Source organism: Solanum tuberosum, unplaced genomic scaffold (assembly GCF_000226075.1).
Source record: "Solanum tuberosum cultivar DM 1-3 516 R44 unplaced genomic scaffold, SolTub_3.0 scf00141, whole genome shotgun sequence".
In the NCBI taxonomy this organism is placed as follows: domain Eukaryota; kingdom Viridiplantae; phylum Streptophyta; class Magnoliopsida; order Solanales; family Solanaceae; genus Solanum; species Solanum tuberosum.
The window spans coordinates 944967-971379 of record NW_006239075.1 but is presented as its reverse complement, the minus strand read 5'-3'; the positions used below and the strand labels follow the sequence as shown (position 1 = coordinate 971379).

At 34.7% G+C, this 26413-nt stretch overlaps 2 protein-coding genes across 4 annotated transcripts in view; one reads left to right on the top strand and one right to left on the bottom strand.

The window, feature by feature from the left end:
- Positions 1-6717, top strand: part of LOC102605431 (lysine-specific demethylase JMJ18) — an 11629-nt gene extending 4912 nt beyond the window's left edge. For both annotated transcript variants that reach the window (XM_006352965.2, XM_015311165.1), the window contains 10 exons: positions 560-631; positions 1048-1125; positions 1211-1690; positions 1792-2016; positions 2352-2513; positions 2990-3358; positions 4068-4773; positions 4883-4986; positions 5482-5682; positions 6110-6717. In XM_006352965.2, coding sequence (XP_006353027.1) covers positions 560-631; positions 1048-1125; positions 1211-1690; positions 1792-2016; positions 2352-2513; positions 2990-3358; positions 4068-4773; positions 4883-4986; positions 5482-5682; positions 6110-6472 — 2760 coding nt within the window. In that variant the 3' untranslated portion in view covers positions 6473-6717. The remainder of the gene's footprint in view (positions 1-559; positions 632-1047; positions 1126-1210; positions 1691-1791; positions 2017-2351; positions 2514-2989; positions 3359-4067; positions 4774-4882; positions 4987-5481; positions 5683-6109) is intronic.
- Positions 6718-8022: 1305 nt separating this feature from the next.
- Positions 8023-17140, bottom strand: LOC102605097 (probable choline kinase 2). Of its 2 annotated transcripts, XM_015311164.1 has the most exons (10): positions 16789-16907; positions 15680-15779; positions 13020-13395; positions 10217-10338; positions 9917-10112; positions 9292-9409; positions 9119-9166; positions 8831-8931; positions 8472-8580; positions 8023-8375 (listed from the first exon to the last, which is right to left on the bottom strand). In XM_015311164.1, exons 1-10 carry the CDS (start codon positions 16814-16816, stop codon positions 8371-8373), a joined length of 1203 nt encoding a protein of 400 aa, XP_015166650.1. In that variant the 5' UTR covers positions 16817-16907; the 3' UTR covers positions 8023-8370. The 2 variants fall into 2 exon arrangements, with proteins under 2 accessions (XP_015166650.1, XP_006353026.2); XM_006352964.2 differs by lacking the exon at positions 15680-15779 and having other exon boundaries at positions 16789-17140.
- Between the last annotated feature and the right edge of the window lie 9273 nt (positions 17141-26413).

Here is a 26413-nt window from a genome sequence, read left to right as displayed (position 1 = left end):
GGGGGGGGGGGGGGGGGGGGGTCCGTACTTAGTTACTGGTGCAGATTAGGGAAGATCTTTGAAAAGGTCTCCCCTCCCAGCAAGCATAACCGGTATTAACTGATAAGAGGTTGTGTGATCAAATGATATCCCAGAAAGTGATGAATTGAGTGAACGTCATCGCAGCAAAAAGAAATTAAGGATACATACCCATACGTTACAAAAGGTTCCACCTTTTGCAGAATTTCCATTATTCTTTTGTTTGCCTTTACAAAGACCCCGTCACCGTTATCTCATGAATATTTTGGGCTGGGTGTCTGACTGATAACATGTACACTGGTACATCCATTATTATTCTTTTGCTCTCGTCCTACACAGTTTTATGCTGTATTCCGTACTGGCAAGATCTTACATGCTTCAAGGCATAGCTAAAGAAATTTTAAACAATTTATTTTTTAATGCTTTTTGACTAAAAGAAAATTTCGCTAGTAGAAATCACATTTGATTCTGCAGAAGAATTCATTTCAAGACTGAATTCATTCATCTGATTCAAATTTAATTCTTTTGCCTTCTCTTGCAGGGACATCCTTCTAGACAGGCTCCAAAAGGTGAAAATCACATTGAGAGTTCAGGAAGCCCTCGTAGGCGGAAGGTAGAAATGACACATCCATAAGTCCTTTTCAATTTGGTGTTCATCATTGCGTAGCTTGCAGAAATATGATTAGTAATGTACTGTGTGTAAAAACGTTCCCATTCTCCACATTTGATGTTGTAGGCTGCATATTTGTGTATGTGTTCTCATTTCTTGACATCTGCTGGATGTTGATAATTCACTTGGATAATTAACTCATCAATTTAGTTTAATTTCTAACCTCTATTTTAAGCATGATTCCGTTGCTGTCTAATGCATTTTTCCCTGAGGAGGGCGGGGGTGGGGATTGGGGAGTGGGGTGGGTAAGTGTTAAGTTTTCAATAGCCTATTTCACCCTTATCCCTGGCAGTCATATGATCTCTCTCTCTCTCTCTCTCTCTCTCTCTCATAAATAGATCTTTCTTGTTCTGGAACAGGAATCAGCAATATGGAGTCCTGGTGAAGCGCGTAGGCCCATCTTACAGGAAGCTCCTGTGTACTATCCAAATGATGAGGTAATCGTCACGTTAAAAGAGTTATTATATTCCCTTTTGATCGCATAAAGCCAGTGGTTAAGCTCATCCTGTGGTTAAATTATAGGAGTTCAAAGATCCACTTGGTTATATTGCAAGCATTCGCCACAACGCACAGCAATATGGCATATGCAGGATTGTACCACCTGCATCTTGGAGTCCACTCTGTCCACTTAGAGAGAAGAATGTGTGGGAATGTGCAAAGTTCTCGACTCGAATCCAGCAAGTTGATTTACTTCAGAATAGGGAGCCCATGAAAAAGAAAAAAACTAGGAAGAGGAAAAATCGATCGCACTCAAAGACGGGTTCAACAAGGAGACAACCCAGATCTCTAGGTTCTGAATCAAATACTAATTCAGACAGTAGTGATGACAAGTTTGGGTTTCAGTCAGGGTCTGACTTCACATTTGCGGAATTTCAGACATTTGCCAAAGATTTTAAAGAGTTATATTTTAGGATGAAGGATACTGAGGTTTGGAAACCCTCCATTGAAGAAATTGAAGGTGAGTATTGGCGCATCGTTGAGAATCCAACAGATGAAGTTGAGGTAAGGGAATCTAGTTTGATATTTACTTTGTCTTTTGAGATATCTATTACATGCTCACTAGTTGGATAAGACTAAAATTTTGGCCTTCATCTGATGAATAGGTGTTATATGGAGCTGATCTGGAAACTGGAGTATTTGGCAGTGGATTCCCTCTAGAATCTTCATCTCCAAAAGCTAGTACTTTAGATCAGTATGCGACTTCTGGTTGGAACTTAAACAACTTACCACGCCTGCCATGTTCTGTATTGTGCTTTGAGGAAAGCAATATCTCAGGAGTTCTGGTCCCATGGCTGTATATTGGAATGTGCTTCTCATCATTTTGTTGGGTATGTCATGAAAACTTTTTTGTTTAAGCATTCAGCTTAATCTTAATATATAGTTGACCAATTGAACTTATCGAAGATAGCAAACTCTGTGCATTTATGAGTTCTTCCTTTGTTGCATCCTATACATATAAACCTGAATAGTATTGATCCTTTGTCTCCAAGTATTTACTGTTACTGACGACTGTTTTTTGAGGGAACATTTTGTGTCATAGGTCTATCTTTCTTTTTCCCCCTTTCTTTCTCTTTCTTTTCTTGGTTTCTTTCATTATTATTAGATCAAGTTATTTGCTTTATATTCGCTATATACTTATTTCCTTTTATCTGATTTCTTAAAGCATGTTGAGGACCACCATCTTTATTCTCTGAATTATATGCATTGGGGTGAGCCAAAGATTTGGTATGGAGTGCCAGGAAGTCATGCTGCAGCCCTGGAGGATGCAATGAGAAAGCATTTGCCAGATCTGTTTGAGGAACAACCTGATTTGCTTCACGAACTAGTAAGTATACAAGTTAAATCTTGATCAAGCACTAGTCATCCTTATTGTATTTGAGAAATAATCACATCTACATATAGTGTTTTATAGGTTCTAGTCAACTAAATCGGGCAATGATGAGCTGTGCAAGCTCCTTTTTCTGTTCATCAACCTCATCTAGTTACGAGTTACTGTTTTCAACTTACAAGTCCCTTTTCCTTATCAATAAACTTCACCTAATTTCCAAGTCTGCTCATCAACTTACAGATGTGAATATTGTAACATAATGTTTGGCTCATCACATGTGAAACACCTGACATTCTATTCTGACAATTTTTAACTGTAAATCGTACCAATTGCCATCAAGATTCTTTTCTTGTGTTAATCCTTCTTCCCTTCAGTTCTCTAATCTATTTCCAGTGCATTGGCACATTTCTTGATTGTTTGAGTGGTATAATTTGGGCTCGTGCTCCTGACAAACTTATTATTCTCTCTTTCAGGTGACTCAGTTGTCTCCTTCAGTTTTGAAGTCAGAGGGTGTACCAGTGTACCGCGCTGTTCAGAGCGCAGGGGAGTTTGTGCTCACATTCCCAAGAGCATATCATTCTGGATTTAACTGTGGGTTCAACTGCGCAGAGGCTGTTAATCTAGGCCCTGTTGATTGGTTAGAGCATGGACTAACTGCTGTGGAGCTCTACAGTAAACAATGTCGTAAAACCTCGCTTTCACATGATAAGTTGCTTATAGGAGCAGCTAGTGAAGCTATCCGAGCACTGTGGGAGCTCTCAGCTGTTAAGAATATTAACAGTATAAACTTGAGATGGAGAAGTTTCTGTGGGAAGGACGGCATGCTTACTAGAGCTATTAAGGTAAATTTCTGAGTATGTCTGTCAAAACATATGGTTGTGGATTTAAATTCATCTGTCATTGTGGTTTGACTCCATAGATTAGGTATCTTCACACTTGAGGGATAATTTTACTTGGGTGTTGTAAGGTTCTGGCCTCCTGGTCCAAGTATGTACGGCATAAACTCCCTTATTAGATGTACGGCAAAAATCCCCTTAGATGTACTTTTAGTTTTCATTTAAAATTTTCTGTTTTCCTCCGAGCAAAAAAAATTATACTTTCCATTGTCAGGTACATGTAAACTTGTATTTGAGTTCTTTATCAAAATGAAATTCTGTTTGGGTTGAAGTATAGAATTCACCTCCGCTTTTGTGACTTACCAACAATAACATAGGATAAGAAAGGAGAGGTAGAACTGTGGTAACTGTTTTGTTTATTTTACAAGTAGAATAGTAACTTCAATCACTTCAATGAGATTTTTGGTAATTGTGGGCACATCCCTTAAAAAAACAACACATGTTAGGATATGACCAAGTACTCTCGACTTTAAGAGTGCCATCCTCAAGGAATAAGAACTGACCAGTCAGCAAGGTGTCTGTTACATATTGATTTCTTTTCATAGAATTAAATTCTTAAGGATGTATGCAGATGCAATATAACAAAAATTCATATACTTAGAAGTGAAAAAGAAGCACATATTTTTTTAGTAATTTGTTTTTTTCTTACTTACAGGGAAGAATTGAAATAGAGGAGGAAAGACTGGAGCGTCTTTTACCTCTTGTACAACTTCAGACAATGGACAAAGATTTTGGCTTGAAAGATGAGCAGGAATGCTTTTCTTGCTTTTACGACTTGCATCTCTCTGCAGTTAAATGCCAATGTACCCCGGGACAGTTTTCATGCCTTAAACATTCTAACCTAACGTGTTCCTGTGAACCAGAGAACAAAACTGTTCTCGTCCGTTACAGCAGAGATGAACTTAACACACTGGTACAAGCATTGGAGGGGAAATTGGATGCCATTGAACAATGGACTTCCAAGGATCCTTATAATTTTTCTTTAAATAGGAGGCAGCATAACTCTGTGAAGCAGGATTCAGAGAGGGATGGATTGGAAATGGATCCCTCGATGAAAAATGATAGCTTATCAGGTTTGTTGAGAGAACAAAATCATAATCCAAAGAAGCAGTGCAGCTCATGCTCTGATGATGCGACCACCTCGTATGCTTCGAGTCACAGTAGTGGGAAGAAGTTATTTGGGGTTGATCTTTCCAGGGGTTCTCCTGCTGTTCGACAAAACGGAACATTTGACTCAGAAAAAGATCTCCTGAGCACCAAGGTTTCTGAACAAACGCTTTTGTACCATGTTGACCCTCTAAGTTTAGGGTCAATTGCCTCAGGAAAGCTTTGGTGCAGTAAGCAGGCAATATTCCCCATAGGTTTGTTGAATATATTTTTCATACTAAGAAGACATTTTCATTTGATGCAACATTTTATTCAAATTTCAATGGCCTCACTATATATTTCAATATTGATGCTCTTTAACAGGATTTAGAAGTCGTGTTAAGTTCTTCGATGCCAGCAGTCCCGAGATAACTAGTAGCTATATATGCGAGATCCTGAATGGTGGGCTCATTGGACCTCTATTCAAGGTAAGATGTTATTCATAACTTTGCCCGATAAAATATGTGAGTTGAGAAAAAAATTGGATAATGAGGATAACTGTTATTTTATTCTAGTACTTGGAAGGAAATATGTGAGTTATTTCTCATTATTTTTGCATAGTGGTGTGTGTAAGGAAAAATTCATATTATTTTGTGTGCAGAAGAGGTACATTTACTTTATTTGGCACAGCTAAGAATCTAGCACTTGATCTCCAAAACTTAGTCCACTACTCACCCTTTCTAAGTCTTCTCGTTAATAATTTTTCATGTTTATGAGCTCATAACAAAAGAACCTTTAGGCCTTTTATGCATGAGCTACTTGCAATTGTGCTGCTTTTAAATTTTATTATTGCGGCTGTCGCCTTGCCTTCTGCCTTTTAATTTTTGTTATTGGCCTTGCAAAGGAAGATTGTCTACTTGAATTCTAGTTTTTATGAATTTGCTGGATGCTAATTATTGTCTACTTGGAGTTTCTGATTTCAGGTTAGCTTAGAAGAGTGTCCAGATACGAAGTTTGTGAGCTCATCAGCGCAGAAATGCTGGGAAATGGTCTCGCATAGAGTCTTTGAAGAACTAGCAACGAAGTTAAATCCAGGAAGGCAAGATTTGCCACCATTGCAACCTGACACAGAAAGCATCAACGGTCTCGGAATGTTTGGGTTACTCTCCTCACAGATAGTTCAGGTATACCTATATTATGTTGCTGTGTGCATGATTTTGCTCTTTCAAGTTTGTGATTAACTGGCTTTAGTTTGATCAACGAATAATTTGACATGCGATTTTGGATTAAACAAGGAAAGAATTCATAGTTGGATTTGTACAGTAGAAATGAGCAGGATTAATGCTACATTCCCAGACTAAACGGATCCCACTAAGGACAATAGGCTTCTATCTTGTGATCTTGTAATTGGTATATTAGCGGAATCACCTTATTGCTATCAACTTTAAATTTAGATTCTTATGCACACTTCTTGTTTGAACCTAGGATCAGTTCTTCGATGTTGAGAGGAATCTCTTCTTATGCAGCTTTCTTATTTCTGACTCTTTCAATAAGTAAAACTTCCTTCCAAAGTGAATTATTCCTACATTGTGCTAACTCTGGTGTATACAGTCCATTGAAGCTCTTGATACAAACCGTCAATGTCTGGAGTACTGGAACAACAAGCTAAAACTCAAGGACGAGTGTGTAACTGTCAAAGGGCCTTCAGGTTCATCGGAGAGTACTGTTGACATGGCAAGATCTGCTGTGATGGAAAGAGGTCAGTGTTCGGGAACCAAGGTGGCTACAGAGGAGGAGCATGCTAATTATAGTTCATCTAACACCGAGTTACAGTTAGTACTTAGGAGGCTTCTGAATAAAGCAGATCCAGAAGAACTGAGAATAATGCACAAGATCTTGTGCAGTGGATCAACAAGCCCTGAGTGGAGAATAGCATTTGCAACATTGAGTCAAGAGATCCAGAGGAAAGTGTAAATTTTGGGATCTCTCATTCTTTCGTCTTAGTTAGGCTGTCTTCATCAGCTTAATTCTTTTGAAATATTAACATAAGGAGGAGGGAGGGGGAAGGGGGAAGGGGCAAGGGTTGAGCCGCGTAGGAGATGTTAGTTGCGGTTGCTCATGGTATAGTTTTTGCTTTTGAATAGGCTGCAAAGAACAAATGCATTTTACTTTCTTTTGATATAACTAGAAAAAAAAACGTTTGAGTTAAACTTTAGAGAGAAAAGAAAAGTTTTACGAAAAAATTTCAATTTCCTGAAATAAGTTGTTATGTTGTTAGAAATGTTTCCTTTTCTTTTTCTGCTATAGTTTCGTACTAAAAAAGACCCAATGTTGGTACTCCCAGTGACATGACAACTGATTTCATCTTATTTGGGACTGAGACGTATTTATTATTTTTGGTTTGATCGTCATTCAATACATAAACATTACTTCATGCGGCCTAGCTTGAGTGACAAAAGGTGGAGGATTTGTGACTTAGGTCGCAGGTTTCAAGCCCCACACCATGTGAGCGAAGACCGGTATTTAAGTGGAGAAGGGTAGAGGGGCTGGCCCATTATTCATCGAGTTTATTAAGCTGTGATTGGACCAAAGGGCGACGGATCACAGGCTAATTTCTCGGTTATAAAAAAAATACATAAACATTACTTCACTGGGAAAAGGACGTTCCAGGACTTGGACACACTTGGTTGGAAAAATAGATAGATATCAAGAAGTTTTGGACATATTACTGGACGACCTAAAATAAATATGTAGATTTATCCTTTTTCTTCTCTTGTATCCTATTTTTCGTTGGGAATCCATATATACCTAGCGAAAAATAGTGAAGATTTATATAGGCGATACTTTGCTTTTGTTGGGAGTTGGGACAATATCTTGTTCACGTATATGAATCTTAGATGAGATTAAGTAGAGTGATATGGTTTGCGAAGATTTATATAGCTTACCTAAATTGTTTGGAAATTAAGATTGGAGCGTAGTAATTGTAAATGTTTTTAGTTACATGTTAGTATTGAACTCCAACAAACACACAAGAAGCATATGCAGAAGTTTATAATAATCTAAATTTTCAATAATAAAAACAGAGCGAGGAAGGCAAAAGCTATGACATTGGAATCCGCTTCAAGGTAAGCGTATGGAGAATTTCAGAACATGTATCTGAAGTGTTTCAAATCTCAGTGAGGGCACAATTGAGATAATTTCATCATTCGATCCCAATTTGATTTATCAACACTTCCCGATATAAATCTCATGGTAGGACTCCAAATGGATATAGCACCATTCATCTTTATTATTTTGCAATGTTGAACCGCAAATTCGATCAAATGAAACTCTACTTGCTCGGTCTTTCTGATCCTACCCAGTCAAAAACTCGAGTTTCAAGGATCTATATAGTTAATTTTGATCACAATTTGCTGATGTAAAATATAATATTTCCAGAAAAGATAAAAGGGTATATAATGTTTGAATTGACTAAAAGTTACTGTGCAACGCTAAGTCTCCAATTAGTTACCCTCTGTAACAAATTTCATCCAAGAAACAACCATTAGATCTTTATTTACTTCACTGTTTAAGCTTTCAAATAAACAAATAGAGTTGCATATGCATTATTTCAGGAAAAAACAAAAACAAAATAAAACCAGCACCTCTGTAGAGATTTACACAAGAAAAGGAAGCAAAATTGACAGAAATGCTAATACACTTGATGATCTAATCCTAGACTTAGCTGATAAACTTCATCACCAGAAAAATTCCATCAAGACTCGATTTTCGGAAGTTAAAAAAAAAAGTATTTCTTCAAGCAAAACTCCAAGGGATAACAACTACTACTCTCTGTAAATCAACAAATGGATCAAGAAGTCATTGCTTTCATATTAACCTGCAAGACCAAAGTGCTCAATTTAAGAAACCCCAAATTCGAAACTTCAAATAGACTTGTTTAAGGAAAAGGAATTGAACAAAATAATTGAAGTACCTTTCTTGGAACCTGATGATCCCAATAGCTCAGATTTCTTTGACCAATATGGCTGGAACCTCTGCCTAGCATACCCCAAGTAATCGAAGTCTATCTTATTGACATGATGCTGAAAAACAGGAGGAAATGAAGGATGTTAAGAAAAGCCTATGCAGCCGAATAACAACATTGTTGTCGAAGGCAAATAGGTAGAAAAGAGCCAAATCTGTTATGCCTTGGACACAAACTGCGGCAAACCATGTAATCTATTAATTGTTGACAGACTTCCAATATAAAGTTTTCTCTATTGACTGTTCTTTTGTGTACACAACTCATAACTACTTTTATCCTGACAGAATAAATAAGGTCAGGAGAAGTACCGATATTATTCCCCATAGACCCCAAAAAAGATGACTGGCAAGAGTATACTTCTCCACTTCTTGAACTAATTTCTCCAGTTCCTGTTCACTGGGAGAGCGACCTGTTTACCAGATTAATACATCTGAGATTCGTAATGAATAAAAGATAAATACTGATCGAAATCTTGAGATTAACTAAATGTATATAGTTGTTACTACTCTTGGTATACAGATATGAAGAAAGCACCATCATGAAATATGAATGGTTCCACATATGATAAATGATAGAAGATGCAAGTTTTCATCTACCTGAACTAAAAAGATATGTACTCAAAAATCTTTTGCGCTCCTCCAGACCTGCCACATATTGTAAGGGGTTTAATTAGATGTAACATAAATATCCAGAAAGTACTTGCTCGTGCCATTTCAGGGAATCAGATCAACAAAACAGATTTGCTTAAGATGATTTACTAGTGACTCACCAGGATATTTTCTGAAGTCCATAATATGAGGTGTTTCTGTATGGTAGTCAGCAACCATTTCACAAAAATGATTTGCTATATCAAATGCAACATGGTTGTAACCAGCATATTCATAGTCCTGGTAATAGGAAAGATTAAAGAAAATACCAGAAATCAAGTCCAAATAATAACTGTATGAACAGCACGAATTATTTGCAGAAATTAGACAATGGCCAACCCAGCAGGAAACTGAACTTTATCATTGAAAAGACAAGGCTTTCAATTTTTCTTGAAATGTTTAGGTTTTTCAAATATTTATCGTATCCTTTTGCTCCTTACCAAGTGGATGATCAATAACTGAAACAAAATACAAAGGAGAGAAACAAAAGTGCAGCTCCTAAATAAGTAAGAGCTTGAAGAAGTTTTTGAACCAGGACCCACATACATCCTGCAGCAAACATGTCAGGATAAAGCACTGCCTAGTTATTGATCATGGAAGCCCAAATTAGATTTAGATGTAATCATCATACATGCAAACACTGCTATAGCTAAAATCTAGTGAGATATGCATCTCATTTAGTAAATTGTATTTGTCCTCTTAACTTTTCAACTGAACAGATCTATGAATAAAAAACTTAGTACTTACAATAAAGGTTATTGATCTCGTCTCTTCATCCATCATTATGTTCCCATACTGCAAGTCGTTGTGGCAGCATCCCGTGCTTAGATGATTGCCAGCAAGATTCCTTTCCAACAATACAATCTCGTCTTTTAGAAGGTCCAACCGAAAGTCCTTAGCTTCTTCAGTAGAAGCCAGACCTTTGGCCACATTAAGCCAATTTCTAGAGCATTACGAGAGCAAAAGGTTATTTAGACATTTTGGTATAAGATAAACATAATTTAGCAGTTTTTATTCATCATATATACAGTAAAAAGAAGAACATACTGCAGTCTATCCCAAAGGATGACAGTCTTAGGACCAGGCATATCAAGCACATGAAATTCTCTCATTTTGGCAGCTATCAAGGAAGATATCTCTGGATCACGCAGATCAGGAGCTGATAATGTCTGAAATACCAATCATGGAGATTGCATTACATTTAATGAATGTCCCCATTCTCCTGAAGTATCAGTAATTACAAGAGCATCACAGATAATAATAGATCACAGGTAAGTTAAGAATAGTGTCAATAAAGCATGAGATAAACCTAGGGAAATTAGGCAATCCTAGAGGAATCAGGCAAACTTTGAAGATCCCAGGAGCACTTACAAAGAAACTGCAATATGACAATCATGAGCTCTGAAGAACCTAAATCTGCTTGGCTTCATAATAATTAGGTTTGACAAAGGGAGGCCAGATGCTTTTGTCAAAGTATCACTATGAACTAACATGAAACATAAGTCTTTAAGCATCTAAGCCAGCCAGTCACATCAATATTATCCAGAGGTGGCAAATCAAAACTTCAACAATAAACAAACCCAAATAGTGGGTTAACTTGAATGCATTATATAAGAAACCACTAGGATAGGGCTCAAAACCCTAAATTATTTGTTTTTTCTAAGGAGAGGTGGATAAGCTAGCAGAAAACTTGGAGTTCTTAGTTTAATAAGCACTAACCGAATCATGATAGTAACATATAAGTGGATATTAGGCATTTAAGTGTTAATCTGGATCGCTTCTCATATCATTCAGCATTTACTCAACCCGTCTTCTGGTATCCTCAAACCCTGTAGCTCTTTCCCCAGGTAGCATAAGATCACTTGGTTGTGACCTGAAAAGGCTGCCCTTGGCCCACTTCACATATACATCCTTCATCTCAACAGAAATACTTTTTATGTGTCCCAAATTGTTCATCTGTTTCGAATTTCTTCCTTCGAAATTCTTACCTGTCTTTCAGTTCATCACAGCAGTAATATTTCACCTTTAATTTCTTCTTTATCCTATGCTAATAAGCTTATTGATGGATATGAAACATGGAGACAGCAGTAGCCAGTAGTGGGGGAGATACATTAGGGAACCCCTCTGCCGGTTTTTTAGGATAATGGGCAAGAAAGTCGAGATTATTATGTTTGATTAGACCTATTAGTTCAGCTTATACCAAACAAGAATTATATGAATAGCAATGGTTAATTATGCATTGGCAGCTATTACTTGATCTAAATTTTTACCAACCCAATCATTCTTTCGAAACATTATGCAGAAACAGCAAACGGGTATACATTCCTTTCAGTAAAGAGAAAAGAAATTTGTGTAGTCTTTGTGAAGAGGTGGTATTGAAATAAAATCACCTGTGAAGGCCCAGAAAAATTATCATTTAAGAAACTTGCTTCAAATTCGGATCAAGGTAAGCATACTGCAAAAATTTATGAAATTAACCAGTTGATTACGCTGACCATCTAGGAAATTATTCTTCTGGATCCTAGATGAGAATATCAGGATCTAGCAAAGCATCGTCCTAGAGAAAGATACTTTCAGATCAATGAAAACTATCAGAATCTTGTCAAAATTTTGAAATTCTAAATACCAAGAGAGAAATTCTATTAAATTTTCTATTGCACAAATGTTTATGTACGCAGATGTATATAAACAACAGGAAAAAATTACACAGCACTAGAAGGGAAGGATAAATATAGAGTACTAGTGAAACTTAACCTAGATTCTCCCTCATTTACATGTGAATTGTTAGCATTTAACATTGCGAATTAGAGGAATGGAGAAGAAAATGATGGCCGAATTAGTTACTTCTAAATTTATTAGATACAGGGAGTATTAAACTCTAACTAAAACCTAAAAATCTTGTGCCTCAAATAACTATGATTGCAATTGAGTAACAAAGTTAACAACTAAACATCACAATGATAGGCCAAACCACCAAAGGTAATACGCTGCCCCTCCGTCTCATAGAGTCATCAAGCAAGAACATATGTCAAACATAATCAAATCATACTAAGGTCTATTTTTGGGCATTAGATCTTACATTTACATCCAAAATGGGTTCTTTGTTTTTAACCGGGAAGTGGAGTAACAGCATGAAAACAAAAGCACATATACAACATTGAGGATTATACCGTATACCATATTATCAAATTGTACCCAGCATTGCATGCCAGAAAAATCACTACTTAATCACAAAGTATCAGCTTAAAAGCACCATACGCCATTCTTGTAGCAGTCATAACAATAACAGAAACAATAGCAACAGCAGGCAGGAAAAAAAGAAAAAAATATTCACAAGGATGATGATGATCACCAGCACATACTCCATCCTTCCTAAAATTATCCATGTTAGAACCCAAGGGTGTGGGGCCTATTGGTCAATGCAGTGATTTGAGGACCATGAGGTCTCAGGTTCAAATTCCAACAGAGACGAAAACACTAGTGATCTCTTCTTATCTGTCCTAGACTTGGTGGATAGAGTTACCTAGAACCATCTGTAGTTGGGACTTGGGAGGTGGCATGTGATCAGAGTTACCTAGAATCACCTGTAGTTGAGAGGTGGCATGTACCCGTGGAATTAGTCAGATGTGCCAAAAACACTAGTGATTTCTTCGTATGTGTCCTAGACTTGGTGGATAGAATTACCTAGAACCGTCTGTAGTTGGGAGGTTAAACTAATGAAAATCGAACGAGAACTTCAGCTAAAATGCATATTTACACATCCATGCAGATAACGAAAATTGTAAAAAGTTCATTTATAAACTCAAGCACCAAAAAAAATATGATTCGGAAAGAAAAAGCAAAAACTGACCCGAGCTCGAATGAATTCCTCAATACGACCACTCTGAAATCGACCAAGTAAGCGAGGTCCTTGGCCTTGCTTAGACATAAACTCGAAAATCTTAATTTCATTCTGCCGATCAAAGAACACATCCACGCCTTTCCCATAGATCCTCACCAACACCTTCCTAGATCGCTGTTGTTCCGGGTTCCTACTGGGCCATTTGATTTGATACACCTCGTTCGTCATGGCGCCCTTCAATCTGAACACATCTAATGCATTCGGATCCACTATATCGTCCCATTCTGATGCCAATTTCTTCAATTTCACCTTCGCTTCTTCAGGGATCACGTCCTCCTTGTTCACTGATTTTGAATTTTCCATGGTATCACATTCAATCAAATGCCTGCGAAATGTTTGAAGTTGTGTTTGTTTCCAAATGAGAGGTGCTGGGAATGTGCTGGTCTTATTTATTGCCTCACGTGGCACCTATAAGGTGTTTCGTAAAAGTTACCCCACAATATTTTTCATTTTTTATTCGAGACCCGACTCTAGCCCAATCTAATTCGGAATCTAATGCCCAACTCGAGACCCGGACCCAATCCTAAATTATGACCCAACTCTCGACTCGACTTTGAATCAACATAGAACCAAATTATCGACTAAAGACTTGACTAAGTTACGGGTTGGTGTCAGATTGAGGTCTTGTGATGTTAGTAAATGTTTTTGGAATAATATTTTCTTTCTTACTAATTGAACATGAAAAAATAAGTTAGAAAATCACTTATTTTTTTATGAAGAATTTAAATATAGATTTATGCCTTTCTTGTTGATGATAAGTCCTTCTCTCAATGAACCATGTATTATTATTACACGACTCACATACATGTGCAATGCACGTGCACACAAACTGATGTAGAAGTTGTTGCTCGTGAAATCAACTTCAAGAAAATTGATATATATCACCAAATTACTAAGATGTAAATATTTTGTTACACAAAAAGATAAGATACTACAACTATATGTATTTTGCAACAACCACTTTTTATATCATCATACTATCTCTTGAATAACAAATTCAACAATGCTCAACAACAAAATTATTCAAAATAACTGAATCTGGTTCTATGGGCAACACCTAATTAATCAAATATTTCCATGATCAAACTTTACTAACCCTTAACTAACATCACCATTAGTCCATTACTATCTCAGACTTGCCATTTTCCTTAGCACCATCACTCTCTGGCTTTTCCTTAGTCTCCATCGACGTCCCATTTTCGTTCACATCATCAGCCTTTTTCGCGTCTTCAGCAGCAGCTGCTTCTTTCTTTTTCTTTTCGTTCTCGTTCTCTTCCTTCTCCTTCTCGGTCTTTTCTTCCTCAGCCTTCAATTTTGCTTCCACCTTTGCAGTTTCAATAGCTTTAATTAACCTCTCCAAGCAAGCGTCTGCATTTTCCTTAGAAGATTTGGGCATCAAACTCTCAGCAACATCAGCAGGAGTTATATTAGTTTCCCCTAATAAGCGATGAATCTCAGGAAAGTAATCATCATGAGACGCAACGTCTAGATAATTATTTGCAAGCACCTTGAAGGATTCAAAGCAACAATATGATAGCTCAATGTGTTTGTCCATTCTCCCCCTTCGAATTAAAGCAGGATCAAGCTTTTCGACAAAATTGGTTGTGAAAACAATAAGCCTTTCACCACCAATAGCAGACCACAAACCATCAATAAAGTTCAAAAGCCCAGATAAAGTTACCTCACTTTGCTTTTTCTCCTCTCCTGCTTTTTTCAACTCCTCCTTGATAACGTCTTTCTCAACTTTCTCGTCCTTCTCCTTCTCCTTCTTCGGCTTCCTTTGGCCAGTAAGATCGAGGGAGCAGTCAATGTCTTCAATCACAATGATAGACTTACTAGTAGTATCTATCAATAACTTTCTCAGCTCCGTGTTGTCCTTAACGGCTGTCAATTCAAGATCATAGACATCATATTGCAAAAAGTTAGCCATAGCAGCAATCATGCTAGACTTACCTGTTCCTGGAGGACCATAAAGAAGATAACCACGCTTCCACGCCTTACCAATCTTAGCATAGTAGTCTTTTGACTTAGAAAATGTTTCGAGATCATCCTTAATCTCTTGTTTCTTGTTTGGCTCCATAGCTTAAGTATCAAATGTTGACGGATGTTCAAACACTACTTGACTCCACATTCTCCTGTTATAACCACCAAATCCACCATCCGATCCCTTATTATTCGTGTACAATTTCCTCTGCCTTTCTCTAACAGAAATCGCCTTCCCTTCATCCAACACATATTTTAAGTATGAAATGGTTAAAAGATCACGATTTTTCCTATGAAACTTAAGCTTGAAATACCTATTATCATCCTCCTTCGCGTACCAAGCAAGTGTCGGTCTATTAGCTTCTTTTAGGCTAGATATCCACCAAACCTTCGCCCCTTCATAATCATCTGTTACCTCCTCATGATCATCCATCGATAGAACAAGAGATTGACCATCTTTCACTACACTGGCTTTTAGACGCTTAGCTTGTATACTGGAGTTCTTACTTAAATACCTTTCGATAGCTACATAAGCTTTACTACGCTCAAACCAACCATCAGTTTCATATTCATGAAATGTAATATGTATATAAGGATAGATATAGCTCACAAGTTTATCGGTATACCTTCGAAGATGACCACGAAGTTCATGAGGGAAATAGTTCTGGTACATGGTCCAGGCAAACATGATTGTTGCAATGGCTGGACCTAACTGATTCCAAACATCTTGCATCATCATCATAATTCTTTCACTTTGGGATATAAATTAGAACTATAGTATATGTGATTGTTCACTAAATAATAGCCTTATATAGAAAAAAAACAGTATTATCTAAGTTTAATTTTTTCAAAGAAACTACAGAGTAGGTGCCTATGTTGCTTTTCCACCACATATTATTAGAAAACAATTTTTTCAATATTAATTGTCTTTTTCCAAAGCAAATCGTCATCTTTAGTCATTATAATTACGTAATATGTTGGTTAATCTCCATGCCATTGTTTAAGTACATAAGAGTAGGGGCAGACTGAGGTAGGGCTGATTAGGCGAAAGATTACGCCATTTATACATGATTAAAATTATTATTATTATATATATATATATATATTGTATAACCTAATGTATAATTTATACATACCTATTAGAAAAAAGTAAACGATAAATCTACTCGGCTATTCATGTTAAAGTATGAAACTAAATGTGAATGGTATAAATATAATTTATTGACTTACTATTGAGTGGTTAACCCGTTAAAAAAAAACCTCAAATCGTTTAGAGCAAATAATCCAATATAAAAAATAAAATTATTACCGAAATCGCTAAATTAAGAAGTTTTATTTAGTTCGGGGTTATTAATTTCGCTTCGATTTTGAACAATCCTACCCGTAAGAGTCAAAAGTTTAGTTTTAGACTGCACAAGTTATGCCTTAAAAGATATTATTTTTTTCCTTTCAATACTTTTAAGTAAAAAAATAGATGGTCAAAATGTCTCTCACACTTAAAATAACAAATAACTTTCGCTCACTCCACATAAATTTATATTTTTGTATCACAATATAACATGACTATTGTCGTGACTTGCCTAACTTAATTTCTATAGAAAATATATCACTAAAAGTAAAAAATTTAATTTTTGAGCTCACAAATTATATAAACTTTATGTTAAGTGAATTAATCATAAATAAAGGTTCTTCAATACAAGCACCTAATGCAATGAAAGTTGTACATTTGCTGTACCTGTTAAGAGCAGAAATGGCGACGACATCACCGGGCTTAAGGCCCAACTGAATTAGCCCATGGGCCAGGCCCAAATCTCCCCCGACAAATTTCATGCCGGTGTTCCTCCTCTCTCCGATTATCATCAACGTTGAGCTCCGGCGAGCCGTCGACAGCCGGCTCAAGCACTGGCAAATATGAGACTTGGAGTAATTAGCCATTCTTCTGGAGGATAAATTCGGAATTTCCTAATTTTCCTTCGTCGATAGTTCGTCTGAGCAAACAAAATAGCCAATTATTTTAGCTCTGTATTTCAGAGCAAACTATCGTTTGGTTGTAATTTAAGTAAAGTACTTGAATAACTATTTGTTTGAACAGGAAGACATTTTTGTCCAGAAATATTGGTCGATCCTTCGTTTATATCCCGTTATGTTAGGATAAGTTATGTGATTAGTTATAATGAGATTATTTTTTTATTGATTGTTGATTTGTCATGTTCAAATAATATGGGTGACATAATTTTTGAGAAGGAGTTGTTTGCTTATAAAAGTTCTTTTCATTTTATTTAGTTTTCTTATACTTTCTTTACAAACTTTAGTTATTTACTCTTAAAATTAAAAATTTCATCTTATTTAGCTTAAATATATATGTGTGTACATTCTCGTAATTATACTGTGTGTTTTTTAATATAAAACATCCATTTTATTTAGCTTTAAGAAAAAAAAAATCATCTTGAGTTTGTTGAAGTAAAAAATATTTTATTGTTGGTGTCACTTTATTTAAGCGCATATATTTTATACAATTTTTCAAGTGATTAAAAGATTTTTTAATTACAAAATTGTTACGGAGTGAACATTTAAGAGAATTAAATATATAAATAACATAAGAATTAGTCAAATAAATTCAATGTATAATATATACATAAATAAAAACTATATTTATATAATGTAATTTTTTAGCAAAAAAATATGTAATCAAAAAAATAACGAGTAGTGAAGATTGTGAATATTATTATAAATGTATTAAAATTTATTTTCATATAATATTATTGAATTCCCGCGCTAATTTTACTAGTAATCATATATATATATAAAAGAGAACCTTAGGCCCGCCTACGTGGCGCCATCACAAACCAGGATTCCCTTTTAATTTATTTATTTCCAAATATATATAAAAGAGAACCTTAGGTCAGCCTACGTGGCGCCACCACAAATCAGAATTCCCTTTTAATTTATTTATTTTCAAAACTAGCCTTCCCCTTTTATGAAGAGTTGCGACTTTTATGAAAAATTGCGACTTTTTATGAAAAGTTACGACTTTAATGAAGAGTTGCGACTTTTATAAAGAGTTGAGACTTTTATGAAGAGTTGCGACTTTTATGAAAGGTTGTGACCTTTCCGAATGGTTGCAACTTTTCCAAATAGTTGTAACATTTCCGATAAGGCACAATAAACATTTGTTCATACTATCCTTGTTGTCTATAAATAGAGGAATTTCCTCTTATTTTAACACAATGAAAATTCTGAACCTCCAAATAATTCACCAATCAAATATGTCATTTCGATTTCTTTTTTTTTTAGAAGGGGTGACAATCAATAATACTATATCAATTTTAGAAAATATATGAATGAAATATCTAGTTTTATGGAGAAATCATGAGTTCACGTACTCTATATTTTAACTTTGACTCTAAATTGTTAAAAAAAGATGGCTACAAAATGTAAAATCAAGAATTTATTGAAACGGGAGCTCATTTTCAACAAAACATTTAATCCAACTTTACAATATGATTTAAATTTGAAGGAAACCTAAATGTAACAAACAAAATGTTGAATTGGTGGTCAATTATCATCTATACTACAAAAAGAAATAGGAATTAGAGACATAATATATGTCGTTAAACAACAACAAAAAATAGACGTTAATTCTATATATATAACATATAGATTGTGACTCTCATGATTCATATTATATAACATTTAGGTTGTGACTCTCATGATTCATATTTTAAATTCAACTAGTGAATTTGTTCGCGCTTCGCGCACGCGGCTATAAAAGACGATAAGATTTCCAACATACGATAATAAAATATTCATATTCATATAAAATAAAGATAAATCATAAAGAGAACGTACGAAATAAATAAATAATACTACATCATTCTTATGACCTTAATCATTAAAAAATAAATAAAAAAAATATGAAATTAATACATAATTATTCGATTTCATTTCGACGTGACGACGTACCGTGACGATGTCCACCCCCACATACAAATAGTCTTCCTTTTGTTCTTCAAATCAGCCAAAAACATGAATATAATAAGCACCAGAAACATAACTTAAAAAGGCAATAATGTGATATTTTTACTATGTCTTAGGTTGTCTCAATTTAATTATAACACTATAATATCAAATATCAAATTTTGTCATGAATATGACTGTTAATTATTTTAGGGATTATGAGGATAAAAAGTTATGGGAGTGATAAATATAAAGACCATTAAATTTTACATTAAATAATATGAATGAATGGTTAATTGGCATATTTATTTATTATATAATATACAAAATAAAGAGAAATCATAGAGAGAACATATGAAAAAATAAAATAATGTAATATTATTCCTATGGTCTTATTCATTAAAAAATAAAAGAAAATATACACTCTCACAAGCCGATCACCATTCAATAGTTTTCATATTTTACTTCAAATCAAACTAAAACATGAATATAATAAACATAAAAAAAACATAACAATTTAAAAAATTAATGTAATCATTTTTACAAAATTTTATAATATCTTCATTTTTAACTCTACAATATAAAATACCTAATAATATTTTTAAATATGGAGGAATACATTCAACACTACATAAATTAGATAGACATAACTATATTATTTCTTTAATCATCCTTTCTAAGTATACCATAACTGAATAAAACTCATAACAATAGATGAATAAATTATACAAAGAAAAAAAAACAGAAGATGGTTTTAATTTTCACAATTCTTTTAATTTTCTAAAGAAAGTTCATCAAATACGAAAAAATAATAGATAATTTAATTTAATTAGCTGCCAAATGAGTGACTATTCTACTAAAACTAAATAAGGATGTTATTGTTTTGTGTTAGAAGAAACAAACCTATATTTATAGAGTCCTAAAACCTTTCCTACTAGAAAAGGAGTCCTAAAAGGAGAGAATAAACCAAATATAAAATAATATTATATTTTCCTTTCAAGAAAAGTAAAAACATTTATGGTAATGTTTTGTTTTTTCTTTAAGGAAAAATAAATCTTAAATTATGGTAAGAAAATCAGGGCAAAACCCTAACACTAGACTGAACCAAATGATGATTCTAACATCTTTCAGGCCACTTACTGAAATGGCTAAAGGTGCATACTTTTTGGATAAGTGTCAAATGCCTTGTATTAGAACAAAATTTGATAAGGCTATTTTTTTGTTAGTTGATTTGTATATATTTGAATCTGTCAGAAGATTTATATCCTCCTATGAGATTATGATCTTCTGACTCCTGAGGTGACTAGCTCACCGTGGTGTTGTAATGGAGGTAAGGCTTCAGTCCCCCTCTTTTTTTTGTATCTCATAAATACAATAGGACCAGCTATACTGGGTAATTTTATTTTTAAAAAAAAGATTGCATCAAATTGAGAAAAAGTAAGAAAAATTACAATTTCGAAAAGAAATTAGGGAAAAAAAGGTAAAGATTTGGCCCCTGAATGTACTTTCATGTATAATTTTTGAGGAAATAAACACAGATTACTTTCTTTTCTTTTAGTTTTTACCGTGTTATCTTCAAAGTCTCCATATTGTCTCATGAACTACTCATATCAAGATATCTACTCAAGAAGAACAATTAATTCTTTGATTTGTAGATGCAATAGATTAAACATACGTTAAATAGTGAAAAACTTAAAGATTGTTATGCAATCGAAAGGGCATATTGCAACTTAATGACCCATTATTTCAATTTAATTCTAACCACTTTAATGACCCATTATAATTTATAATGTAATAAATATAAATAATAATGAAAGAAATAATTCATTTTTTTAAAGGTTTGAAGAAAGAAAATAAGAAAAAAATTTCAAAATTATGAGAAAATAAATAAATAGTAATAGAGGCCAATGAGGCATGCCACATCAGCGGATTCATTTTCAGCTTTATTAATATATATAGATTTCTAATTTGTTTTGGACTTGGTTATTTTATTTAGGTTTTTCTAATAGTCCATAGAAATAAATATTTTGGAGGATATCAATCATAGGGCATCAAATTATAAAGTTGTCAATACTTTTTAGGGTTCGTTTTTTCTTCTTTCTTTTCTTAGAGATTAGTGGTTAAACGCCCTTGTTCTGTACGGATTGATTGTTGAATATTGAAGGTTTTGAATTAATTCTTGGTTATCATTATAAATTACTTTTATATTCTTGTTTTAGTATTTCATGCTTTATCACCATAAAAATAAATCTATTGTCTATTCTTAAAATCGAGAGAGGAGAGGGTAGATAAACCAAAGAATATAGAAAGCTCAATCATCCATTGAGTTGATGTGTGTTCAAGAGTGACGCTCGGACGAACAACTTGCTTGGTTACAAAATAGAATGAAATATAAATGCTCGCTAGTAGGCATGTCTATCCCCGCTCAACGATATAGTAGGAACAACTAATTGGAGTGGGCGACTAGAGGTCGAGAGACCCAACTCATACAACCCTGTATATCAGTAACTTCATAACTGAAATTAGTTCATTGCCTGAGATACGATACATGAAGTCTAATGCATGTTGCAGCCCTAGAATTTTCCAACCATTGTAAGTAATCTTATTATTTTATTCATGCATTCTTTATTTTTGGCACTCTTAAATAAATAATTAGACCAGTATAATTTAGTAAAAATAGTTAATTGACAAGTCCTAAGTTCGATAATCTGATTCTTTTACGAGCCACTATATTACTTGCGCAACCGCGTACACTTGCATGTTGAGAGATATAAGAGATGAGAGGTATGATGAGAAATGAGAGAAAGTAAGAGGGTGAGAGGTGAGAGGTGAGATGTGAGAGATGAACCTGGAGTTACTGGAAAAGGTGTACCTTATAGCATTTCCATTTGATTTTTAAGGTCCAAATTGATACTCCCTCAGTCCATAACAAGTGTCCTTTTATTTAAGTAGTGTTGACTTTTTTAAGTTGTTGAACGTTATTAACGAAATTTCTTAGCTGTACGTATTCAAGGTCTTAAAGCTAAGAATCAATCTCTTCTAGCATATAAAATTACATATCGCACAATTATTGGCATATATTTACACTTCCCTTTGAACTTCATACCACTATAATCTCTCCCAATATGATAAATTGGTATATGAAAAGAAGAATCTTTAACTTACTCTTTTACCTGGTTCTAGAAAGAGCCCGACTACCTCATTTTGTCTGATACCTTATTATAGACAAACATGTCACAAAAAATATCGTTGTTTTACTCCTTAACAACCCTCCACACGATTTTCCCTTTTCTATTTACCAAAAAAAGAAAAAGATAATTATCCAGGAATAGGACCACCACACAACTTGACAGAAACATTACAATAGTGCCAGCTCTGAGGACAATCAAGAATGTGTGGTTTGCTTATAACTTTATATCTTAGGAATAGGACAGTCACTTTGCTAATGTATTCAGGTTAGACTGGAAATCTACTCTGAACACAGCGCCTTACATAGTGCGCCAGCTCCAGCCAATTTTCCACGAGAATTGACCTGCTGACGGAAGACAGTGCAGGGAGTCCATACCACTGATTCATTAAGATAGTTTCTATCTTCTGGAACTGATAGGTGAGTGTGAGACTGCTGTTCTTGTCTTCTTCCAGAGTAGAAAGGAAGAAACACGGTGTTGTATTCCTCAAAGTTTATTAGTGATGGAACGGAGGATATCTCGGGATGGCGTATATACATTGACCAATTCAAGTAGTTTGATCACAATATGAGAAATTGATTGAATGATCTGAGGATTCAAATTCTGTCCAATTTCTGTTTCATCAGTCAAATATACCATAGGAGATAGTTAACTAACAATTAGACTGAATTTATTTCGACATATTTGGTTGAGTCACGAAGGAAGAAAACTCGTGATTTTATTCACTGTAATTCCACTGGTGGGGTCTGGCCGTCTTGGAGGATAGTATGTACGCAGAACTTACCCGTACCTTGAAGGTAGAGATGTTGTTTCTGATAGAGTCTCGGCTCAAAGAAAGATGTGAAATAAGGCAGTAGCAACAAGCAGAAAATACAGTAATCGAGGCTAATGAAACAACATGTAGTAATAAAAATCTAAGATGAAAATAAATCTTGTATTTGGAGAGAAAAAGTTTGCTTTTCAAGGCCAAATATTTGTATCCTGGAGACTAATAAACATTAATCAGAAACAAATTTACTCCCCACACTCCTATATGCTTGTTGTTTATCTTTGTATTGTATATATATAAGTAGTAATATCCTTTAAACCAAAAAAATAAGTGCAAAGTTTAGTAAGTTTAAGGCAAAAAAAAAAACATTTTTATGACTTTACTGTTATAGTGGATAAAGTTCAATCACTCTAGAATAAATCCTATTTGTATAAATATATTGTTTTCAAATGCATTGATTTTAAATGAAGAAACCTGAGGAGGCACTACTAAGATGCTTCCCTTCACAAATTCAAGCAACAAAAGTAATGACAATTTTGGATGTCTTATGAAACCATTCACCAGATGAAGAATATATTGGTGAAAAGATTGAGCCTTATTGGGCTAAGGACCCCGTAATTAACGCGGCATTCAAGGTGTTTTCGGGGAAATTGAAGGAGCTTGAAGGGATTATTGATGCTAGAAATAATGATAGTAAGTTGAATAATAGAAATGGAGCTGGAGTTATGCCTTATGAATTACAACAACAACAACATACCCAGTGAAATCCCACTAGGTGGGGTCTGGGGAGGGTAGAGTGTACGCAGACCTTGCCACTATCTCATGGAGGTAGAGAGGCTGTTTCCGAAAGACCCTCAGCTCAAGTACATCAAATCCAAGTAGAAGGCGAGGAAAACAGTGTATAAAACATACCATCCAATAAGAAAGTATATAATCAACAAAGGAGACAGTAACATCAATAGAACAATGAGAGAAGTGAAACGCAGTAAACAACATAAGGCTATAGGTATCACAGACAAGAACTGCAAGTGCAAGGCTAGGACTACTACACACGCTAACAACCCATACCCTCGCAAGGAAAGACAACACGCTAGCCCTACTAACCTTCAACCTAATACGCGACCTCCACTCCTCTTATTTAGAGTCATGTCTTCGGTAATGTGAAGCTGAGCCAAGTCCTGTCTAATCACCTCTCCCCAATACTTCTTAGGCCTACCTCTACCCCTCCGCGTACCCTCTACAACCAGCTCCTCACACCTCCTCACTGGGGCGTCTTCGCACCTTCTCTTCACATGTCTAAACCATCTCAGTCTCGCTTCCCTCAGCTTGTCCACCACAGAGGCCACTCCCACCTTCTCCCGGATAACTTCATTCCTAATCTTATCACTCCTAGTGTGCCCACACATCCATCTCGACATCCTCATCTCCGCAACCTGCATTTTCTGAACATGTGAGTTATGCCTTATGAATTGTTGAAACCATATTCTAAACCTGGAGTTACTAGAAAAGGTGTACCTTGTAGCATTTCCATTTGATTTTATTTTTTGTGTGTGTAAAAGTTTCATCTGCTATCTGTGAAAACTGCAGCTTCTATGATCCATAGAATGCCTTTTTAAAAAAATAATAAAACATTTGAGATTTATTAAGAAATAGGAATGCACAGAGAGCAGAGGCGACTAGATCAATATGTCTACAGATCAAAGTTGAGAAAAAAAGGTATATCTTTGATTCTTTTCACATTTAAACGTTTGAAATTCGACAAGTGTGATTTTCGACTACAAAAGGAGTGGTGACTTTTTTGGATTATATCTTAAGAGGCAAGTACATGTGCATGGTAAAGAATGAGGAGTTGAGTGTCTTCATGACGACTGCATTGTTTGCGCCTTTGCGTTTTATGGAAAGATGGGTTGTTTGATATATGCTTCAAAGATGTTTGATGTAATGGTTAGCGAGATGGTTGTGTGGTTGATCTCTTTAGGGAGAGCTGGGCTACTACAGGAAGTGTACGACTTCATAAGGAAGATGCCTTTTGAAGCTGATGCCACTGTCTGATGGGTGCTTGTAGACTTCATGGAGCTATTGAATTGGAAAGTGAAGTAGCACAACTATTGCTTGAGTCGTAACCGAATCATTTGTGCTGGCTCAGAGAGGTGGGATTATGCTGATAACTGCTAAGTCATAGCTTGACAGATACATTTTTGTCTATCTTATTTTGGGCTTTGAACATTATTGCAGCTCTTTATGCAAGTTATTGTTTGGGGATGAGGCGTTGTTTGTTGTTGTATAACAGTGATGTCCAGGTCAACTTGTGTTCTATTCGATTAATTCAAGCGGTACCGTCTACCTTCCACCAATAGAGATATCGGGTAACTCTGTCATCTGAGACTTAGATGGGAAGAGTTGAAGGCTCTTTCTCCAACTCTTCAAAGAATGTAGATTCCAGTAGAAAACACATGATGTTGTCTATGTGAGGCTCAGGCAGTAGAGAATAATGCAATTTTTTTTCCTAATGTTTCTTTGATCTTTTGATGAAGGACCATCATGAGTCTGAAAAAAAAATATTTTCGAACTCTATAACTACATATTTTTTTTTTTTTATGTTTTTGAACTTAAAGTCGAGTGTTCTATGTTTGTGCTATGATGTCATGTGAAACAGTTGAGTGAAATACAATGTCATTAGTGATGACACATATGGTCTGACTGATCAAAAGATTCAGCTTTGTCTGAACAGGAAGACATTTTTGTCCAGAAATATTGGTCGATCCTTCGTTTATATCCCGTTATGTTAGGATAAGTTATGTGATTAGTTATAATGAGATTATTTTTTTATTGATTGTTGATTTGTCATGTTCAAATAATATGGGTGACATAATTTTTGAGAAGGAGTTGTTTGCTTATAAAAGTTCTTTTCATTTTATTTAGTTTTTTTATACTTTCTTTACAAACTTTAGTTATTTACTCTTAAAATTAAAAATTTCATCTTATTTAGCTTAAATATATTTGTGTGTACATTCTCGTAATTATACTGTGTGTGTTTTTAATATAAAACATCCATCTTATTTAGCTTTAAGAAAAAAAAAATCATCTTGAGTTTGTTGAAGTAAAAAATATTTTATTGTTGGTGTCACTTTATTTAAGCACATATATTTTATACAATTTTTCAAGTGATTAAAAGACTTTTTAATTACAAAATTGTAACGGAGTGAACATTTAAGAGAAATAAATATATAAATAACATAAGAATTAGTCAAATAAATTCAATGTATAATATATACATAAATAAAAACTATATTTATATAATGTAATTTTTTAGTAAAAAAATATGTAATCATAAAAATAACGAGTAGTGAAGATTGTGAATATTATTATAAATGTATTAAAATTTATTTTCATATAATATTATTGAATTCCCGCGCTAATTTTACTAGTAATCATATATATATATA

Coding starts and splice junctions, on each gene's coding strand:
- LOC102605097 (XM_006352964.2), bottom strand. CDS start 16,988: ATGGCTAATTACTCCAAGTCTCATATTTGCCAGTGCTTGAGCCGGCTG. Junction 10,113..10,216: donor ATCCTTTGGGATAGACTGCA/GTATGTTCTTCT, acceptor GTAATGCTCTAG/AAATTGGCTTAATGTGGCCA. Junction 8,932..9,118: donor TACATATCTTTTTAGTTCAG/GTAGATGAAAAC, acceptor TCTGGTAAACAG/GTCGCTCTCCCAGTGAACAG.